The sequence below is a fragment of the Cydia amplana genome, chromosome 6 (genome assembly GCF_948474715.1).
Source record: "Cydia amplana chromosome 6, ilCydAmpl1.1, whole genome shotgun sequence".
Taxonomy (NCBI): domain Eukaryota; kingdom Metazoa; phylum Arthropoda; class Insecta; order Lepidoptera; family Tortricidae; genus Cydia; species Cydia amplana.
The window spans coordinates 16745821-16769018 of record NC_086074.1 but is presented as its reverse complement, the minus strand read 5'-3'; the positions used below and the strand labels follow the sequence as shown (position 1 = coordinate 16769018).

At 38.6% G+C, this 23198-nt stretch overlaps 1 protein-coding gene across 1 annotated transcript; it reads left to right on the top strand.

Moving 5' to 3' along the window:
- The first annotated feature begins 594 nt into the window (after window positions 1-594).
- On the top strand, window positions 595-20964 carry LOC134648976 (protein white). Its single transcript, XM_063503647.1, has 13 exons — window positions 595-2520; window positions 8858-9080; window positions 9462-9700; window positions 11332-11403; window positions 12164-12343; window positions 12655-12812; window positions 13142-13322; window positions 13618-13791; window positions 14072-14203; window positions 17148-17376; window positions 19049-19154; window positions 19655-19826; window positions 20813-20964. Exons 1-13 carry the CDS (start codon window positions 2437-2439, stop codon window positions 20912-20914), a joined length of 2052 nt encoding a protein of 683 aa, XP_063359717.1. The 5' UTR covers window positions 595-2436; the 3' UTR covers window positions 20915-20964.
- Window positions 20965-23198: the final 2234 nt, after the last annotated feature.

Sequence of the window (23198 nt, the reverse complement as noted above, 5' to 3'; positions counted from 1 at the left end):
TGTGGTTTCACTAGATCAGTAAATCTTACGGTACTAAAAGCTTTCAGACTTGGGCTTTTTTGCGTCTAAGAGTATCGTATCAAACGTTAATCGCAATCAAAAAATTTAAATTGAAATTTCCATGGGTTTTGTGTTAGGGTTGGCGCGCTCGTAAGAGTACCTCGTATCTTTGCATTAGATCGAAAACCAAAACCATCACAACATCGCAAAATATAGCACACACGTTTACCGGATGTTGATACGCGCTAATACCGCTGGTCTGAAAGGCTTTTAGCCGGCATTTCAGGATGCACTTACGATTTTATTCCTATATTCAAGTTGAAATACAATTAAGCTTAAAATATCTACCGTAGCGTAGTAGTCTATTGAACTGCCATTTAGCATCGCATAGTCTGAGAGCATTCACCTAGAAATAATAGTAGCAGTAAGTTGGTCCTCTGACTAAACAAACTGTCGCGTTAAGCATGCCCGACCTATCTGTATTTGAGAGTTCGTTCAATTGTGTAACTTATTGTACGACACCAATATATATAATTAAATGACTTTTCAAATAACGATTCGCCAGGTATGCTCCCCGCGGCAAGCACAGGTTTCATAATCTGACACTGACTGCAGTAATTATACGAATATGTTAATACTAACGTTGAACATATTTTTGAGTGGCGTCTTAGCGACTTACGTTTTATTCCTAGTATAGTATAGATTGCGAGAATTTGCTCCGCATAAGATACCAAGTATTGACACCGAAACATCACAGTTTACTTGTCACGACTAGCCGAGTACGTATTCAAAGAACATAGGATAAAATATAATAGAATTTATAGCATATACGAATGACTAAGACTTGAATTTTTCTAATTTGTAATATGATATGTATTTGAATCGATCACAATTGTGTTACCGGTTTTTTCCTGAATGTAAACTAATCTTGTTAGAATAGAAATCAAAAGTCAGACGAAGCCACCGCGTACTTCCGTAATACCATTACCTTCCGTATCTTACAATAGAAGAGCATTCATGCTATATTTTATAATTGATATTTAACTCTCAATACGCCACCGTAAGCCTATTTACCGCTAATAAATAAATAAGCAATAATTATAGTGAGATGAACAAAAACTCCAATTCGAACTAGCCTACTCGCCAGATATAGACACTAAACAATAGTATTAGATTAGACTATACATACCGTAGTATCTACACCCGATTACATATAATACATTAATAAATAATCCCATGAATTTATAGTATAATCTTAAAATATAACGAATAATGCACGTCTTGAGATTATTGGATAACGGCAGTCATATAGTTACAATAGCTTAGACGGTCCTGAATCGTATCACCGTCGTTTTAGCCATATGCCTAGGTATTAACAGACTCGTAGACTAACATATAACCCGGAATGCTTCCTATGTAGTGCTAAATATCTCATACGTTTACTTATAGTTTTAATACGATTACAGACATGAGTTTTGTTTGTGCAATGTAAATAATACCGTTATTTTATTTATAAATATGATTAAGCATGGTCGAGATAGCTTTCATTTATGGGTTATTGTGAAACTTGGCGGCGGAGCGGGGAAGGCGCAGTAATCTAGCAAATTGTCTACGGTGCCGATTCAGAATTCAAAATAGTACTGAATAATTATTGTAGCGAAATATACAGGGTTTAAAATTCAGTCGAGACTAATTATACTCTATGGTTTTAAGTTTATAAAACCCTCCCCGCCCCGCGTCACGTTTAAGGTAACAATTACTACGAAATAATGTCGAGACTGGGACAGAAATCCCAAGGATTATTCATAGTAAGTAATTCACCAAATAATATTATAAATGAATGAATAAATGTATGTTAACGCAATGTCATTGTGAATTACCTAGCCAGTAAGTTTACAATATAAAGAGGAGTATGTTAGCCATATTGCTAAAGCATATTATTGTTAAGGTTCATGCAACATCTCAAGTCTACATACAATAGTTCCTTTGTCATGTGTCATTTATAATCATACGAGTAACGCAGAAAATAAAAAGATATTCATAAAAATATTGTATAAAATAATGTACCGATTAATTATTTGCTATCTCAAATATGATTTTTCTTGAATAAACATTTACATACGAGACTAATTGTTTCATTAAAATTAAATTACTAATTTTGCCCACTTGCATAACGCCATTCTTGTTTGCAAATGTTATCATAATCAGGTAGTCAGGGTGCCGTGGGGACAAATAGCGGAGCTGTTTGTTCGGAGTTACCTACATTGCTTGGCGCTTGGTTGATTAAGCAACGGCCGCGCGCCATCATTTCGACTCACCGTGTGTCGCGCGCGCTCGCTACCTCAAAAACAAAACAAATATTGTGAAGTGCTCGTGACATAAACATTGAGTGATTTTAATTATCAGATTTAGAATATCAGTTTTTTTAAAATAATAATGACAGCCGGCACTGAAGAGCATGAGCCTCTGATTTCATCTTCAGCTGAACATCAGCGGGTCACTTACAACGCTTCGCCACAGGTACACAACTACACTTTGAAAAATTACTAAATGTGTTAAATAATATTTTTTTTAAGTATTATGTGTTAAATAATTTATTATTTTATCAACTTTGATAGATCAGTGAAATCTCATTTAGTAGAGAGACTTTAGAAGACTTATTTCAGGAGTTTTGGAATTCTATGCGTGAAAGTAGGTATGTTTAGTTATTATAACTGGACAAAGTGCTGAGCATTTAACTATATTTTCCCCTCCAAAATTAATATTGGATTGGACTGGATATCCAATAATCTTACTGAAACCAAATTCTTATTTGAAAATAAGGGTGACTAAATACTGAAACTCAAACGAGGGGTCAATGCGAAATTTTAGCCACTAGCTTTTGAACTTTCCATGGTACAGCTAATTTTGGCTATTTCGGGGTTTTCATTAAAAATATTCATACATCACCTCAATACGTTGACTAAGGGCTCATTTAGACGGTGCGAGAACTCGCATGCGAGTTTCATTACATTGCGCCATTTGATCGGTCGGTGAATTGATGTAACCTCAATGGTCCGCAATGTAACTAAAATCGTATACGAGTTAGCGCGCCGTCTAAATGAGCCCTAAGGGGTGAAATGAAATAACCTCCATGAAGAAATTAAAAAAAAAACATTTTCCGGCCCGTCGGCGCAACGTACCTACTCATTACCTACTTAATTCTTAAAAAACACTGTTCCCTCCAACAGAAATGAAGCAATCGTTAGACACTGGTCGAATTAGAAGAAAATAAATGTAAAAACACGTTTGATATACACCGGTCCGTCGGGTTTCGAAAAGCTTTCCGATGCTCTGCGGGTACGTTGCGATGACCTTATTTAAGTTTTTGAAAAACCGTACGGCTAGATCAAAATAGAGACAGCTAAAATGTTCTTAATAAAAAATAAAACTAGATAAATTTTCTTAGATAGGTAACTAAGTATGTAGATGTAAGTAGTAAGTAAGATGAATAGCTAAGTAACGGTGAGAAAAAAATAATACATATAAGTTCAAACAAATAGATTGAAATAAACTGACAAGTAATGTGATAGGATTTAGGATAGTATATATTCTATGTAGCCAACCCTAAAAATGAATCTCATAGCTATCATAATAACGTACATACTTATAACCCAATTACTAGATAGCTCGAGCCGATATCCTCAGGCCTATATCCACACTCCAATTCGATCAATTGCCCCTATTCACTGCAATGGGTCATATCCTGCAAGATGCTAGTTGCAGCTAGGATAGTTAAGTAGATAAATAAATATCTATCAAGAAAATTAAATTTATATTTTCGTGGACGGAAAATTAGAATCGGAAATTGACGTCAATAAGTGTCGATTATTCGCAGCGCATCTGGCACGCACCAATATAAATATAACTAACTAATAAATATAGGGACCTACCAGTGATGCTCGGGCGAATGACGGTAAAATAAGTTCAAATTAAGTACCTATCATACATTTTTCCGTTCGAAATGGTCTCCTGCTAAAATTAAGTATCAAAAGTGAAGACGGCGACAATACAGTAAATAGGGAAATGTATGTACTTATGTACCTAAAGTCAGCAACAATTAGATAGTAACGGCCAAAGTGGCTCAATATGGCCAACATCTTGGCTTAGGTGTACACATCTTTGTTATTAAATTAGCTTTAGCGCAATATACCTAATTATAAATAAGCGCCTTAGGTATCGGTATTGCTAGGGTTTGCAATCCGGATCCGGAATGTATGAAATTATCAGGATCTGGATCCGGATCCGCGGATCTTCCCATACATTTCGGATCCGTCGTGCAAACCCTAGGTACTTATTGCTAATCCACATTAAGCGCTAGGTATAGTTGCAGCCTAAATCCGAGTCGCGGAAACCTACTCGTCACTATTACCAACTGAAGCGTTAAATTTCCGCTAGGTAGGTATACTTAGTTCAATTCAAGGCTTCTTTAGTTAGAAAAGTACCTAAGTAATATTTGGGCGTTTTTTTAAAGTTGTCCTCTACACTTTTTTTTTTCAAATTTGGGATTTTTTATGTTATTTCTACTCAGAATCACGAGCTCTTTCTATCCTAATAGGAGAAAAAAGGTGTCCTAAGGTTTTTATTTCCATTCCGTCACCATTTTTCAGACTTTGTATGGCGGTCGCGGAATGGAAAGGTCGAAAAATGTATGGAATTTTTGGGGCACTTTTTTCTCCTAATAGGGAAAGAGCTCGTGATTCTGAGTAGAAATAACATAAAAATCCCAAATTTGAAAAAAAAAGTGTAGGGGACAACTTTAAAAAAAAAAACGCCCATTTACTTAAAAGCTTAAACGTTGTATCGTAAACACATAGTACGAGGGGTGATCCAAAAGTAATGATAATCAGTATGAAAGAGACATAAAATATTTAATAAAATAATTTATTTTTCTACGTAATCTCCTTCCAAGTCTACACACTTAGACCATCGTTTCTCCAAACCACGAATTCCTTTAAAAAAAAAATCTTTTTCTTGACCCTCCAAAAATGCATCCACAGCGGCCATTACCTCGCCATCATTCAAAAATTTGTTGCCTCTAAGATCTTCCTTCAGCCGTGGAAAGAGATAAAAGTCGCTGGGGGCTAGGTCTGGCGAATATGGGGGGTGTTCCAGCAATTCGAACCCTGAATCACGGATGGCAGCCATCGCAACGCCGGCCTTGTGGGGCGGTGCGTTATCCCGCTTTTCTTTGATTGCCTCTCTCAATCTGCGTAGTTGGTCAGCGTAGTAGGAGCCCGTAATAGTGGTTCCCTTTTCCAGGTATTCGATCATTATGACTCCCTCAGCATCCCAAAACACTGAAGCCATGACTTTACCAGCGGAGCTTGCGACCTTGAATTTCTTCGGTGTAGGGGAAGACGCTCGCTTCCAGGTCATGGATTGCTGTTTGGTCTCAGGATCGAAATGGTGGATCCAAGACTCGTCCATGGTTACAAACCGACGCAAAAATGTTTCGGGATCAGTTTGATATTTGTCAAGATTAGACCTAGAAATCTCACATCGTATTTTCTTTTGTTCAGCCGTTAACATTCTAGGCACCCAACGAGCGGAGACTTTTTTCATGTGTAGTTCATCAGTTAAGATTCTTTGAATGCTGCCATACGAGATGCCTGTGAGCTCAACTAGATGCCTGATAGTCATCCTTCTATCTGTTAAAACGAGATCATGAATTTTTTTGACGTTTTCTCCAGTAATGGCGACAGATGGACGGCCTTCGCGATGTTCATCTTGAGTGGATGTTCTTCCCAAGTTAAACTCCTTTGACTACCGTGCCACTGTGGAATACGGCGGAGCGGACTCGCCCAGTGTTCCCACTAATTCAGCGTATATATCTTTAGTACACATTTTTTTCAAACAGAAGTATTTAATAACCGCTCTCATCTCAGTTTTCTCCATTTTTGCGTTATTGTTCCGACTGCTCGTGAAAAAACAGCTGCAACTCTCTGACAGATACATATTTTTTAATTTTTAATTTTTTAATTTACTAAGGAGTCTTTATGGCCAGTAACGGCATACCTATTTATTTTAATCCGATTCAATAAGTATTCAGTTATCATTACTTTTGGATCACCCCTCGTACAAGTACCTATATCTATTTGTGCAAATGTGACGCGATAAAATATGATTTTGAGTTATGAAGATTCATATTCATATTCATATTCATATTTCATAGGTTCTATCTAGAGTTAGCAACGCTCAAGTGACACCCTTATTGGGAATACTGACCATAGGTTACCGGGAACTCATTAGCGTCAGGCGGGTCGTACGCTCGTTAGCCACCAGCAAAGGATAAACAAAAAACAAACTATTAAAATAGAAAACCATTTCCAATTTTTTTTAATAATAGCTCAGTTCCGTCGTAAGTTTTCGGGTCAAAAGTCCCCGCTGCGGGTGTGAGACAGCTACCGGTACCACGTGCCACCCGATACCGGGCCCGGAACCGAAACCGATACCGGCCCTAATCCCATCCGGTAATTAACACCCTATAAATGTTACAAGTGGATTCCTTGTTGGATTGTTGCTAGCTGTGTGTTGTTCAATTTGTTTTTATTTGGTTTAGTTTACTCCTTAATTCTTGATTTTTTGGAATATAGGTACGAGAAGAAATGAGATTATTATCAAATCATTACCAGACATTATAAAATATAGGTAGGTAGGTACTTAAACGTTACAACTTACGATAAACCGTTTTCCGCAGCTCAGTTAAGTAAATAGGTCCGCTTTAGCATATGTGATTGATAAGTAGGTACATTACAGTACATTATGGCCTTACCACTAGGTACTTACCACCTACATATTTTGTTTTTACAGTACATATGGTGCTACTTTCCGGTGCCTATGTCGAAAATGTAAAAGGCCATAATGTACTGTAAAACGTTGTACGATACACGTGCGAATAGGTAATTCACAACTCGTGTCGATTTAGAACACTCCCTTGCGAATTCACCACTCGTTGCGGATTTCCTACTTTCCGCATTTGTATCATAAGAGGTAGGTATATAACCACCGTAACTATTACAGGTGACCACAATTAACAGTCAAACCTAAAACTTAAGAGCCAACAGGAGTGGTCATTTCTCCATACAAACGTACTCGACTTTTTCCTCCGTGGGTTTTGAAGCTCGAGCAATGATTTTTTCAACACAGATTAATATTGTCAATATCTGTGTCGGACCGTTTTGCTTTTTTTGATATTTTTGTTTTTTTAAGGCGCTAGAGTCCTTCAAAAATGGCCAAAATGGCCTAATTGACTATGCCGCAATGAGAGGCGTGGTATTTATTCAAAACTGATATCAATTAGCCAGAAAAGCAAAACGGTCCGACACAGATAATTTCATAATCATTTAGATTTCCAAATTTGGTTACGATTGGTTAAGTTTTGGAGGAGGAAACAGTCGAGTACGAAACCTCGATTTTTGAGATTTTTACGCAGGATTTTTCGCCTTGTCCTTATCGCACTAGTTTTAGGAGCCGCTTCCGTTAGTGAGACGGGTATATTTACCTAAAATATTTAAATCTCAGCTCCTGTTTCGTCATAACGTCGTTAATTTTGTATTAAATGTCAGTATCGCATTTATTACTGAACCCACGTTATCCATGATATTGTTATTCCAAACTTTTTTGGCTTCTATGAGTTCGTGGTGGGTAGAGATATTCCGCAAAAACCTTATTCTGCGTCTCAGCAGATGCTTACGGTTTTGAAATAAAGTTTAATTTCGCTTGATCCATGTTCTGTTTAAATAAAGTTGTACTGAACGTATGTATAAATGTATTGACAAGAAAAAAAGCATATGTTTTTAGTTAAACTATATGAGATAAGCTCTTTTTCTGAAAATAAAATAATAGGCCCCTCGCGGTGTCAAATTCGCGATAGCCCCCTGCTTGTTAACGTGGAAAATGCTCATAAGGCAATTTTCTGAGCCACAGTTTTGCATAATTTGGTGTTTACATGTTTAAAAGACGGATAAATTAGAGGGGAAGTTCTAACAGTGGAAGCAGATGATTTAACACTCAAGAAGACTCGACATTGTCGACTGTAATGTAATGCTCGTGAAAAGCAACATTTACTTATCTATTATATTTCTTTCACTGAACGCGCGTTCTAGTTTATTTTGTTTTTTGTTTGCGTATTGTTTTTAAAGATTTTATCTATAAAGTTACGGACACTAGTAAATTGTTAACCATCTTATTTTTTTTATAGAGTTTAAATAGGTATGAATGACTTAGAATTTCAATTACATACTGTTTATTTGATTATTGTCTAAATACCTACATGGAGCGACTTTTGAAGTACACGAGTAAGGTTAAAGGCAATACGTAAATTATGAAGATAACTCTTATCTTATTTAATTAAGGCTTTTTCAGAAGGAGCACGAATGGCAATGCACTAATTCAATTTGTATCTGAGTCACCATCACTATTCCTTTAGGTATATCCATCACTGTAAAAAACGTTTGTGGTATCACTAGTAGATCTGTCCTGTCGGGTTTGCGTAATTTGCGTTACCTATACCTATGAGGATACGTGTAAACAGGGTAGTTAGGTGACAACCGCTTTTATGGATAATTGGTCTTCGATTCTCCATACAAACATCAAATTGTGTAAAAATATTTTCTATAATTTTAATGTCCAGAGAAAGAAATTGGGACTACGTTTGTATAGATAAACGGTCGTGTCTTATCCTCTAAAACCGCCTAATTGGCAATACGATTAGGTATACCTACTCATGGTATAATAATATGGCTTGAAAGTATACAAAGGTACTTACTCTAAGAATTTTGCAATTGAATTAATCAATTCCTTTTACCCTAACTAGGAACCTAATACCCCGGAACCTCAAGTAAGCGGAGGAGAAGTGTCTCTCACTATCCCACAGCGCAACTATGGGGCCATCGGCGGCGTTGAAAAGGTCACGTACACCTGGGCGGACATCAACGCCTTCGCCACAGAAAACAGGTCCAGGAGCAGAAGGTTCTGGAACTTCTGGAAGGGGTCCACTGATCGCATGTTCCAGCAGAGGAAACAGTTGTTGAAAAATAGTAGGTCTCCATCTTCTACCAAATATCCCACTTAGAATTTACCTCTTTTTTTTACGATACGCCAATGATATCTAGCTATCTCATGCTACTTTCCTTTTGAATAATCTCGTAGGGTGATCGAATCTTAATTGATTTAGGTATAACTAGCTTTATTTATTACTGTAGATTAGAAGACATCCATGTCAAGTGAATTACTGGATTTTACCATCTTTAACGCACTAAATCTAAGCTCAAGCGTTATTATTAATGCATTGATAGTAACTCTGTGTGGGCTACGTAAAAATAAAATAAATTCCTCATGATAAATAAATTAGTTGTCATATTTTTATCAGTTAAATTTTGACAGAATATCCAATATTAACCATTGTCAGCTGTTTTTAGTAAATGGCGCCGCATACCCCGGCGAGCTTCTCGCCCTCATGGGTTCCTCGGGCGCCGGCAAGACCACTCTTCTGAACACACTGACCTTCCGCACCAATGGCGGAGTGGTTTCCAGTGGTACAAGAGCTTTAAATGGGCAGCCAGCCACGCCTGAAGCGCTGACGGCGCTGTCGGCGTATGTGCAGCAACAGGATCTGTTTATTGGCACGCTGACTGTTAGAGAGCATCTAGTGTTTCAGGTAAGATCTATTAGTAGCCATAGGTTCTGGAGGTGATGATCTCTTCTGAACACACTGACCTTCCGCACCAATGGCGGAGTGGTATCCAGTGGTACAAGAGCTCTAAATGGACAGCCAGCCACCCCTGAAGCGCTGACGGCGCTGTCGGCGTATGTACAGCAACAGGATCTGTTTATTGGCACGCTGACTGTTAGAGAGCATCTAGTGTTTCAGGTAAGATTTATTATTAAATTGTCTCCAATAGTAGGCATAGGTCCTGGAATGATAACTCTTCTGAACACACTGACCTTCCGCACCAATGGCGGAGTGGTTTCCAGTGGTACAAGAGCCCTAATTGGCAGCCAGCCACGCCAGAAGCGCTGACGGCGCTGTCGGCGTATGTGCAGCAACAGGATTTGTTTATTGGCACGCTGACTGTTAGAGAGCATCTAGTTTTTCAGGTAAGATTTTTATAAAATCGATTCCAATAGTAGCCATAGGTTCTGGAGGTGATGATAACTCTTCTGAACACACTGACCTTCCGCACCAATGGCGGAGTGGTATCCAGTGGTACAAGAGCTCTAAATGGGCAGCCAGCCACCCCAGAAGCGCGGCGCGGTCGGCGTATGTGCAGCAACAGGATCTGTTTATTGGCACGCTGACTGTTAGAGAGCATCTAGTGTTTCAGGTAAGTTTGACTATAAAGTAAAATTCGCAATAAGTATGACTTTCCAATAGTTGTCATAGGTTATGCTTCTGGCTGTGATGTCAACTCTTTTCAACGCACTGACCTTGAAGTACCTACAAACGGTAGAGACAGGATTTTTGTATTAGGACGCTAAATGTTTGTGTTTCAGGTAAATTACCTACTATAATATAATATGTATAAAGTCTGACATTCGACAACAGATGTTGCCTTTATTATTTTGTGTGTGACTTCGACCTATTAAGCTATTAATTAAATCAAAGAGATATTAATCAGTATCTACTAATCTGTGTATTGCATAACATTAAGTCAGGTACTTACAAATTATTTATGTCTAGCATTTTATTCTGCTAATGCGAGACATCAGACAAGCAATGAAAATAAGATTAAGTTGAGAATTTTGTTTAAACGAGGTTTTTGAAGTGAAAACTTCTTTAGCGGCGCTGGGCACTTTTTGAGGTGGGGAAAAAATGATAAACTCGAGACAGCGTAAGGCGATCACGTGCCCGTAAGGGGCGTAAGGCGATCACGTGACGTAAGCTGTGCGCCGTAACGGCGTACGTGCGTAAGCCCCGTAAGGTGGCCACTCATAATTTAAATGGCATTTAAATCAATAAAGAAAAACTCAATTGTTATTTGACATTTATGTTGCGGACTCCTTTTCAAGACTCTTTACCTATGTTCAAATAATTTGACGTTGTCATGGCAGTATGTAAATAAACATGTCAATGAAAAAGTGTGATCTTATTTGAGAATGATAATAATATATAATAAATAAATAGAATATCTCCGCTAAACGTATGTATCGTGTTACCGGGCGTCGGTAACATAGTGAGGTGAGTTTTTACTTCTATCGGCACTCCCGGAGTGCAACCGTTGTTGCTTATTTATCATTATTTTCTATTAAGATGATTCAATGTGGTTGAAATTTGATTTCTTCCAACAGGCTTTAGTACGAATGGATCGTCACATACCATACGCACAACGGATGCGCAGAGTGGGAGAAGTCATTCAAGAGGTAAGGAATGATAGTCTTCAATACCACAACACGGCCTGGCGGTCTAGCATGAGTTACGTTCTCGCGCGCGAGTCCATACTTGAAGTCGCGCTATATGTATGGAGTCGCGCGCGAGAACGCAACTCATGCTAGCAGGTCTGGTCTTCCAAAACAATAACATTATCTTATTACTTACCTAAACTTGATTACCTATCTTAGGGGAATAAAAGGCTTACATTGTGAAAGCTCCCGAGCTTTGAAACTTCCTTGTAACGGCCCGCCGTTTATTCAACATTTACTTAACAAAACAAATGACTGCATGTCTCGCTAACTCGCGTCTTTAATAATAAAGTAAACTCTTATATAGGTACCTACCTACTTAATGCAACATTATCGTGCTTTGTGAAGATTAATTAGATACACTGGAATAAGTTTACCTCCGTAAGTTTAGAGATTAGGGAAAGCCATTTAAATGCATTTTGATTCAACCGGTTTGGCTTACGTAATCCGTTAGGCGCTTGACTAGTTTAACAAAATGTTGACGTTTCTGGAGCTTTCTTTGGTTTTAATTTATTATAGAGATAATAGGGTATTAACTAATATAGCTGCTCACCAAAACTTTAAATTTGTTTAAGTTAATACTTTTATTGGAAATTATAATCTACCCATTCGTTAGTACATGCCATATACATTAAAATTCACATCAATTTGAAATTAATATTCCAAACCAAGAATGACAACAAACATGTAAAGTCGCACTAAATATTTTTTTATTCTGCAGCTAGCCTTATCAAAGTGCCAGAACACCGTAATCGGCATACCAGGACGATTGAAGGGCATATCAGGTGGCGAGATGAAACGTCTGTCCTTCGCCAGCGAGGTCCTTACGGACCCGCCGCTAATGTTCTGCGATGAACCTACCTCCGGCCTTGATTCTTTCATGGCTCAGAATGTCATCCAGGTTGGTTGTTCTTTCATTCAAAATATTCAAATCTTCCTTTATAGCCACGTCAACAAAATGGTATAGTAAAAAGTTTATCAGGAGACAAGGTAGCTTGAAAACTTAGGTTAAACGGCTCCTCTTTGCCAGCGAAATGATATTTGCAAATCAAATTAGTTTTAATGATTTATCCAACAAATGTTGACAAGTTAGGTCTTGATATCCACAATGAATGATAAATCGCACTTTCCTGTTAATCCTTGCTAAATTTCACGTATGTAAATTTATTGAATACATAATTTTAATCTGAAATTCCCGTCTTCTTCGTCAAGGTGTTGAAGGGACTGGCACAGAAGGGCAAGACCGTGGTGTGCACAATCCATCAACCGTCTTCGGAGCTATACGCCATGTTCGATAAGCTGCTCATCATGGCGGACGGACGCGTTGCATTCCTCGGCTCGCCTGACCAGGCCACCGACTTCTTTAAAGAGTAAGTAAATTTATGAAAGAGATGAGAAGGAAAAGTCACGTGAACATTTTCCATATGAATTTTTGACTGGCGTTTTCTATAAACGAGTGTAACTTGGCGAGGGTAAAGATTATGACATTCTGGATTTAGCCTTCTCTCTTACTACTTATATACCTAGTCTACACATGTTAACAAAAATATTAGGAACTTGTTAGAAATAAGGCTTGCATGCTTGATATTTCGGTTTCAAGTCCAGTAAAAAAACTCTTACATTTACGGGAATAAAAGAACTTTGGACGAGTGAACGGACAATGAACGTAGGAAGGTAACCATTGCCTTCCGCTCACCAGGTTAGGAGCGGCGTGTCCAGCCAACTACAACCCCGCAGACCACTTTATACAAATCCTGGCCGGAGTACCAGGCAGGGAAGAGGCGACCCGGCACACTGTGGATACAGTATGCACGGCGTTCGCCAAGTCTGAACTAGGGTGCCAAATAGCTGCCGAGGCTGAAAATGCGATGCTGCACCAGGTGAGTTACCTATACTATATCCCAGCAAAGGTGTGCTTAAATATTGTTCAAGTGCCTTAGTATTCCATAATTTGCATTGCATTTGACAGGTTCAAACTTTAAGTTGGCGTACTTAATCTTTTATGAGCAACTAGGTACTTATGATGGTAGATGTTCCCTTAATTTACACATTTTAATGTTATAATTGGCTAAACAAAACAATCAATCTAATAAATCTAGAGTTGGTCTTCGTTAAGAATGGTTGGACCAAATATCTATTTATACAATTAACGAGTGTACAAATCCACCAAAATAGCGCAAGACTGCCTCCGGCTGGACGGACTCAGCATGGTCGACGCCAAGCTTACGCTCACGCCGCTCTCCATATAAAGTATCATGGTGGGCGCAGTTCCGCGCTGTTCTTTGGCGATCCTGGCTTTCAGTTACTAAAGAACCCATGCTTATCAAAGTGCGGTTTCTACAAACAATTGTAAGTATCTTCACCTTCACAATTTGATGATTGTAGAAAGGCGAACAGTTTATTTTATATTTTGAACATTAGTCCTTTCTAAGTTAACATCTTCTAATGCTTCTAGAATTCTTTATTTATTAAGTACTTACTTTAGTTCTAAATCAATTAGTGTTTGTTCTTTTAAATACCATTTGTTTTTTTGTAATTATTAAAAACATTGCAATTTTTGTAACACTAGCTTCTCTTTAAGCGCATATTACTTTTATTTAGTGATGCTGACAAATTAGATATTGTACAGATGGTGTCCATATTGATCGGGGTGATCTACTTCGGCCAACATTTGGACCAGGACGGTGTCATGAACATCAATGGAGCCATCTTCATGTTCCTCACCAACATGACCTTCCAGAATATCTTCGCTGTCATCAATGTAAGTAATGATATCGGTACCCAGGTAGCATTTATACGTCATTATGACGTCCGTTTACGGTACTGCTCGACGTAAGAGACGTCATTTCTTGACGTCGGGGGGTCCCAGCAGATGACGTCAATTTGTCACAGCCTCAAGACGTCAGTTTACAGACGTAATACTGACGTCATATACTGACTTCATAGGGACGTTACTGGGCCGTACATATTAGGGCAGCCACTGACGTTGGAGTGACGTCATATACTGGATTCATAGGGACGTTACTGGGCCGTACGTATTAGGGCAGCCAAGAAATTGGAGTAACGCGCTCTGCTGTCGAATCCTAGGACCGAATAGCCAACTATCCGGTTCGAAGGACCATGTACGAGGTTCAAAAATAACACTGTATAAAACTACCACTTCATTTACTATTTACACTACTGTACACTGTACAACACTCACTAATGCTTTTGAATTGACGACCTATGGTTCCTCGAACCTTATATATAAGCCCGGAAAAATCTTAACACCGCGTTGTAGAACAGACGCGTTGGGAACAAAGCGCCATCTCTTGACTTATTTGGTAATAAATTTTCTATAACAACAAAATTTTACATTTGCTAAATTGTGAATTTTAATGCAAAATATTACAAACATGTTATTCCAAATAATTTTACAAATATTTTAGAGTTAATTGCCAACAAAAATAACCATAATCTATAAATGAATTATGTGAAAGGTACGTCCTGATAGTGACTCCAAATAGACGTCACTGAAACGTCATGTTTGTGACCAAAAATGTACATCCTGACAGTGACCCCAAATAGACGTCAGTGAAACGTCAACTTTAGACTAAAATGGTACGTCCTGATAGTGACCCCAAATAGACGTCAGTGAAACGTCGTATTTGTGACCAAAAAGGTACGTCCTGATAGTGACCCCAAATACACGTAAGTGAAACGTCAACTTTGTGACTAAAATAGTACGTCCTGATAGTGACCCCAAATAGACGTCAGTGATACGTCGTATTTGTGAACAAAAAGGTACGTCCTGATAGTGACCCCAAATAGACGTCACTGAAACGTCTTGTTTGTGACCAAAAAGGTACGTCCTGATAGTGACCCCTAATAGACGTCAGTGAAACGTCAACTTTGTGACTAAAATAGTACGTCCTGATAGTGACCCTAAATAGACGTCATTAAAACGTCAATTTTGTGACAAAAAGGTACGTCCTGATAGTGACCCCAAATGGACGTCAGTAAAACGTCTATTCTCGATGAATAAATGACCGACCTTATTATGACCTATAAATGACGTCGCCTGTGCGTCGCTGACGTCAATTTGCTACCTGGGTATTCTTTTTATCGTTATGTTTTTCATCATTGTCATCACTTTTCTTGACATCATCATCAATTTGATCATCATTCGTCGTAAATATTCGATATAAACTTACATTTGCTAATTTACTAGTGTTTGAAACTTCCTTGATATAATTTCTAACATTACGTAAGTATATTTATGTTACCACGATCAATGACCTGTTGTACATCTAAAAGCTAAACACAAATAACATTTTTCTTATTGTGCAAAAAGAGTAATCTCAATGAATAGGTACCAATTTATCTATCGCACAGTGGCTCTGACTTTCTTAATTGCTTTCCTAGCATTAAATGCAGCAACTACAATCACCGACTTATGTACCTCACTACCTTAATTACCACTTAAATATGCCTTGAATGTTAGTAACATTCTCAAATACTATTTTATTTCCTTTATAGGTACTTACATTGATTACCTAAATAACCACTTAAAGTGAGCTTCTTTGCAATTAAAATTCACCTTATTTAATTGTTGTCATTAAGCACTAACTAATCGTTAGCAAGGCTTATACGTCACATGTTCGGTTGAGATACCTAACAGGTTTTATCATGTCGTTGCAGTGATGGTCTACATTGAAATAGAAAAGTTTATTTTAAGCGTAGTTTATCGAACTCGTTTTTAATTTGATGAAAATTTAATATTTCGCACAAATTTATTTATAAAATTAGCACTTATGATAACACACACTGTTACTGCAAACATAGGATAGTGCTACATAATTTATAGTTATTTATGCGAGATGCGAAAAGATTAGTCTGATTCTAAAAGTATATAGATTTATGCAATAAATTACAAACATGTGGATAAATATGCAAATGAAGCCGTTAATTTCCGATGTCTCACTTCGAATGAGAAATACGTCTAATCTTCTTAATTCTTATAATAACTATTTGCATATTGAATAATCAATTTTGATAATTAGGGAATAAAATAAAATGGAGTGAGTAGGGTTCGCGGGGAGAGTTGGGTTATGAATGGGGAGAGAAGGGATGAAAGGGGGATGAGATGGGATTTTAAGGCTACTGCTACAAAAATAATGTATTCCAGTTTAAAATGGAGCTATAGTAATACTCATAATAAAAAAAAATCGATCCAACAATCTTCCAAAATTACCTTTGTATGAAATCCTATCTTACCCCAATTACGAGGGACTACGGGGTGAGGTGGGATTTCCTGTTTATCGTCAAAGTTATGAAATGGAACTACCCACAATAAAATAAAAACTAAAATACAAACGTCCGGAACACTTATTATATACACTATTCAGTTTGCATATGTAAAAATAAAATGTTATCGAGGTTTGAATGTCAGTTTTGCCCCTACTCACCCCATTTTACGGTATTTTATGTTTGATTAGTTATTTTTAAAAACTAAGGTGAAGGGGGCGAAGTGTAAATGCGCCTATTACCCCTATACATCTAACTTATAAAAATAAGTATATTAGGCGCACTTCGCCCCCGTCACCTTTTGTCTATAATTGGATTATGTGTTCAGAAGTAATTTTCGAGGCCAATGACCGATTAAGCGACTTTCAAATTGTAACTACTTAGCCAGCAGAATTATTCTCACCTCAAACCTCCATCAGGTATTCTGCTCCGAGCTGCCCATTTTCATCCGAGAGCATCACAACGGCATGTACCGCGCCGACGTCTACTTTCTATCGAAGACTTTAGCCGAAGCACCAGTGTTCGCCACGATTCCGTTGGTGTTCACCACCATTGCGTATTACATGATCGGGCTCAACCCGGCGCCGGAGCGGTTCTTTATAGCGTCAGGATTGGCGGCGCTTATTACGAATGTTGCTACGTCGTTTGGTAAGTGTTTTAGATTTGAACTCAGATGAGTTTAATACATACGACATACAACGAATAGACATTCGCACAGAGTATTTTCTATTGAAGACTCTCGTAGAACCACCGGGTCCTCATTCGACAAGCGACTTTTGACGTCTTGTGTTGAACTCCCGTTGAATCAGAACAATCCTGTGTCAAAATTTGACATTAGCAATCCACAGTTAGGTGACAACCAAACCGAACCATTATAAACCTTAAAGTAAAAATAAAACAAAATTGATTTTTGTTAAATTATTGGTTGTACCAAATGATACTATCCGCACTTGATGAACATGCGATTCATTCAACTGTTGAATTGAAGTAGACGCGAAATCTGACAGTTGTACATCTCGAATAGGGGCCCAAGTATTCGCCACCATACCGGAGGTGTTCACTACAATGAGTACAATCACTTATCGGGTTCAACTCAGCGCCGGTTAGATTCTTTATCGGGTTTGGGCTTCCGTTATTTGTGCTTAGAAAAAAAAAGTTTTCTAATATCGTATTCATTAAGATCTATAACGTGCCTACAACTTGCGTCAAGCATTAAATGAAATGATGGTGCAATGTTGCTGGGGATGAGTCTTATTTTAATAGATTTTTAACTACTCAAACAATGCAGTGAAACAGCTTTATTAAATTGTAATAATAGGTAAACGCATTTAATAATAATTGTAAAAAGTAGTTCCGCTAAGTAATTGACGTAACTCATTTAACTTGTTTTGTGGAAAAATAATTCAAAAATGGCAACAAAATATGTCATTATTTAGATATGTAGGTATTCTAAATATTTTACTTAGGTATTGCAGATAGATATGTTCTTTGTGTGATATTCTGTTTGTTAATTATAAATATTATAATTATAAAAAATAAATCCAAAGTTAGACATAATTACGCAACATATGGTAGATTCCTATATGAAACTTGATATACCAGGAGCCACATCGTTGTCTCGCTCTATAAATTACGTCACAGTACATCTGTCATTCATCACAATAGGCCTCCGCTTAACCGGCTTAACCAAGTTAACAGTATCATCGTTATTGAAAATAATTGTCATAATCAATTAGGAATAAGACCTAATTTTCTACAGCATTGTTATTAATTATGATGGTTGCTTGACATCCAACTGTAGCGCGAATTTCTTTAAACCGCAAAGAGCTCAAATATCTTGATACATTATATATGCGGCTCGCCCTTTATTCTCGACTTTCCACGGCCGAATGCAATGTCACCTCAGATTGTGACGGAACTAGCTAAGACAAGAATTTGGATTTTAGTGCATCAATAACATTTGCATAACTGGATACATTAAAAGTTTTGATGGTCTCTAAAGTAGGCAAAGGTTCTCAGGTGTAGGTAGTTTTTGTGAGTGCAATAAATTAATTGCCTCTTGTGACATTTTATGTTGACTTATCAATTACCTAATCGATCAGGTTTTTAAATAAAGGGATACTCGTACTCGGTTCCATCAAAGCAGTTTTGGCTTTTGCTTTTATTCATATCATTTTCAACTTTCGACTTTTGTTGAAATTGGTGGTATGTGGGGATTTCTTTTCATACAGCTAAAGTTTCAGATAAAGCGGATTTATATACACATATATAGAATATATATATGTAGAACTTAGTTCTTTATCAGCATGCTCTTGCGCAGGTTACCTGATCTCGTGTGCGAGCAGCAGCGTGAGCATGGCTGCCTCAGTGGGGCCTCCTATCATCATTCCCTTTATGCTTTTTGGAGGGTTCTTCCTTAACTCAGGGTAAGTCATTAGTGTTAGTGAAGAAATTTGTGAATAATTGACGGAACTTTGCGCTCTACGTGTTGTTGGTCTCAAATGCATGAGATATTGTCATGGGAGCAAGAAAAAATAATTCAGAAATTTTAGCATATCCTGGAATTCCTGGAAGACCAAGTGGACGCTAAAATCGCCGCCACGGTAGTCCAGTCAAAGATGTCGTGATGGTCATGACGATTTCTGTATAACATGCTTAAACCAAGGCACCTGGAAGAATAAACTATGAATACCACACAAAAACCATTGCTTTCCACTCATTACAGTTAGTAAAGCTGATCAAAAAGAAAAGAAAGAAAGAAAGAAAATACATTTATTTAACGCCACAACATATACATAATTGAAATGAAAACATACAGGCATAAAAAAAAACATTGGACGCTAAAATAGGACCCCCACTCAGCATAATGCTAAAAAGTATCGACTTTCCATTTCTAGGTAGGTTCTAATCGTTCCTTCATCCACAGGTCAGTGCCTCCGTACCTGGGCTGGATATCCTACTTATCCTGGTTCCGATACGGCAACGAGGCGCTGCTGGTCAACCAGTGGGCCGGCGTGGACTCCATCGCGTGTACGAGGGAGAACTTCACGTGTCCGGCTTCGGGCCAAGTGGTTCTGGAGACGCTTAGCTTTTCAGAGGTTCGTCCGATGTTTATTATTTATATGAGCCTAGAGTGTTCCACTGCTGGGCAAAGGCCTCCCTCCTTTCCACGTATCCCGGTCTTGACCCGTCTCCGATGTTTATACTGGGTAGTATATACTTATATAGTACAGTAGGTGGCTGGCGTGTATTTTGCGGGAACTCTATCACTTTCACGAACTAAAACGTTTCCAGAGAAATCATGGTGCAGACTCAGTTTCCGGAGGTGGTGTTTTTTCAGAACCTTTGTGTTGTTATTGTGTCTGTTGTGTATCGTGTCTTACAATTTCATAAGATTTTAGAATTTGCTATGAATATACCAATTAATTACACTACGATGACTCAGAAGATAACGAGGAGACATTACGTGATATTGGAAAAATCGGATGTTTCGAAATGTCCGAGATATTGTAGGTTGTGTTTATCGAGATACAAATTGGAACTCGTATCTCGTAGCCCGCTGTCTGTCTGTCTGTATGTATGCTTAGATCTTTAAAACTACACAACGGATATTGATGCGGTTTTTTTTAATAGATAGAGTGATTCGAGAGGCAGGTTTATGTACAATTTGTTAACCCGTGTGAAGCCGGGGCGGGTCGCTAGTTATTCAATATGTTTCTCACACGTCTCACATGGTATTCAGTCTTGACATATGAATATTTTATTGTCAATATTTAAAAGTAAAACATACATACAGATAGTCATACTTACAAACTAAACACACACAAGTTACTAACTAAACATTGGTGCCGCTCCTAGACGCGTCCGGTGCAAAAGTGCCCATAATACTCGCGGCATTGCCGCGTTGGATGGCTGTGAATAGCCTTTGCACCAAAAACGACTCGGAGCGGGGGTCCTACTTCCCCATTCTGCCTAAGTCGACGGCCTATATCGCTCACCATGTTTTTCGCGTCCGCCCCCCAGCAGCCCGCCGTTTCTACCGCGAAAGGGACAAAAATGTTTCTCATGTTCGTTTCTCCCCCAGGACGACTTTACCTTCGACGTAGTCAACATGGTGCTTCTATTCATCGGATTCCGCCTGCTTGCCTACATCGCGCTACTTATACGAGCGAGGAGAACGAAGTGAAGTCACATTGTAGGCGTATAGCTTTCTTGGTTAAATGAATTAATGTGGTAGCTCAGAGCCGACGAAATAATCTATACATATAATAAAGCTGAAGAGGGTCGAAAGTCTGTACATGGAAGATATTCGAAAAAAAGTTGGTTGGGGATACTTAGAATCGATAACAGAACACGTTCCAACAGTTTTTAGAATTTTTGTCTGTTTGTCTGTTTATCTGTTTATCTGTTTGTCTGTTTATTTGACCGCGCATCACGTGAAAACGGCTGAACGGATTTTGATGCAAACTTTACTAATCTGTCAAGAAACTCCCAGGCCCTATTTTAGGCTAGAAAAATTCAACCCCTAAAAGGGGGGGTGGCCACTACACTCAATTAAGTTATGTTTGCACCTGAATCTTATGGCGCTAACTTAAGAAAGTGGTGCACACTTTTTTTTTGTGAATGTACTTTGTAAAAAAAACAACATTTTTCTTAGTCAATGTCAAACGTCTTTGCAAATACATATTAAATCACATTTATAGACGGGTCTATCGCGGGTTTATTGACAATAATTAACATTATGTGAAGTGGGTGGTTTGAAAATATGATGTCTACCCCAAACTTTTTCATACACTTTTCGTCGGGTAGTTGCACAAATCTCTGTTTTGACATTTTGTTGGGACATCAGTTAGCCGCGACCATGACCAGTGAAACCTGTGTCGAAACGTCGGTAAATAAAGGTAATAAAATAAATTTCGAGATAGGTCTATAAATGTGAGTTAATATGTGTTCGAAACGCGAAAGTTTTTAAATAGGTATTAAGTAATTGTAAATGTCAAACAATTTGGGACTTGCATTTTAAACGCGTTACCATACCTATCCGAAAAAAACTAATTTTTCGCGAAATTCTCGCAACGTATTGAGGTTACAAGGTAGCACGGTCTCAGGAATCTGAGGAAGAATCGGAGACGTTCACGCAGTGCGAAGAACGGTTGACCGCTCAGCGGATTCGCACGACAGACGCGCTCGACGGTAAGTACTGCGGTGCATCAGCGGGTACTGGAGAGCCCAGCACACACATTAACCTACATTAATACTATTGTTCTGTGTTTAAGCACTGACAGCCTGGACGCTTCGGGCCTTCCTCCCTACGCGGAGCTCGGCCTTGGGCCTTCGCACTTAGACAGTTATACTATTGTTCTGTGATTAAGCACTGACATCCAGGACGCTTCGGGCCTTCGGCCCTACGCGGAGCTCGGCCTTCGGCTTTCGCATTAGATATCCACACCAAAATTCAACCATTGCGGCGGTGTCCCTGACATAGCCTCTCTCAATGTTTTCTATCAAAAAAATTCGCGCTCGCTACGCTCGCGTTTTTAAATTTTAAGGTTAAGCCTACTTTGATAAAGGTGGCATTCTGGGCATTCTACCGAGCGACTACTACTACGACTGACACTTCGGGCCTTCGGCTCTAAGCGGAGCTCGGCCTTCGGCTTTCGCATTTAGACACTGATACCATTGTTCTGTGATTAAGCACTGGCATCCTGGACGCTTCGGGCCTTCGGCCCTACATGGCTCGGCCTTCGGCTTTCGCATTAGATATCCACACCAAAATTTCACGTAAACCACTGCGGCTATGTCCCTGACATAGCCTCTCTAATTTTTTTTCTATCAAAAAAAATTCGCGCTCGCTACGCTCGCGTTTTTAATACGATTTTAAAGGTTAAGCCTAATTTGATAAAGGTGGCATTCTGGGCACCCTATCGAGCGACTACTACTACGACTTAAACACTTACATCCTGGACGCTTCGGGCCTTTGGCCCTACGCGGAGCTCGGCCTTCGGCCTTCGCATTTAGACACTGATACTATTGTTCTGTGCTTAAGTACTGACAGCCTGGACGCTTCGGGCCTTCGGCCCTACATGGAGCTCGGCCTTCGGCTTTCGCATTAGATATCCACACCAACGTTTCACGTAAACCATTGCGGCTGTGTCCCTGACAACATTACTCCCATCTCTCAATTTTTTTTCTATCAAAAAAAATTCGCGCTCGCTGCGCTCGCGTTTTTAATACGATTTTAAGGGTTAAGCCCTACTTTAATAAAGATGGCATTCTGGGCACCCTACCAAGCGACTACGACTTAGGCCAATTTATAATTAAACATTTTTTTACACTGTTAAAAGTAATCCCCGGTACATACATATATGTAGATATTTAGTTGTGCATACATAAACATAACTGTAAATAAAGTGTAAATACTTGGCCTCAAGTTTTTGATATCTATTACATATAATAAAGCTGAAGAGGGT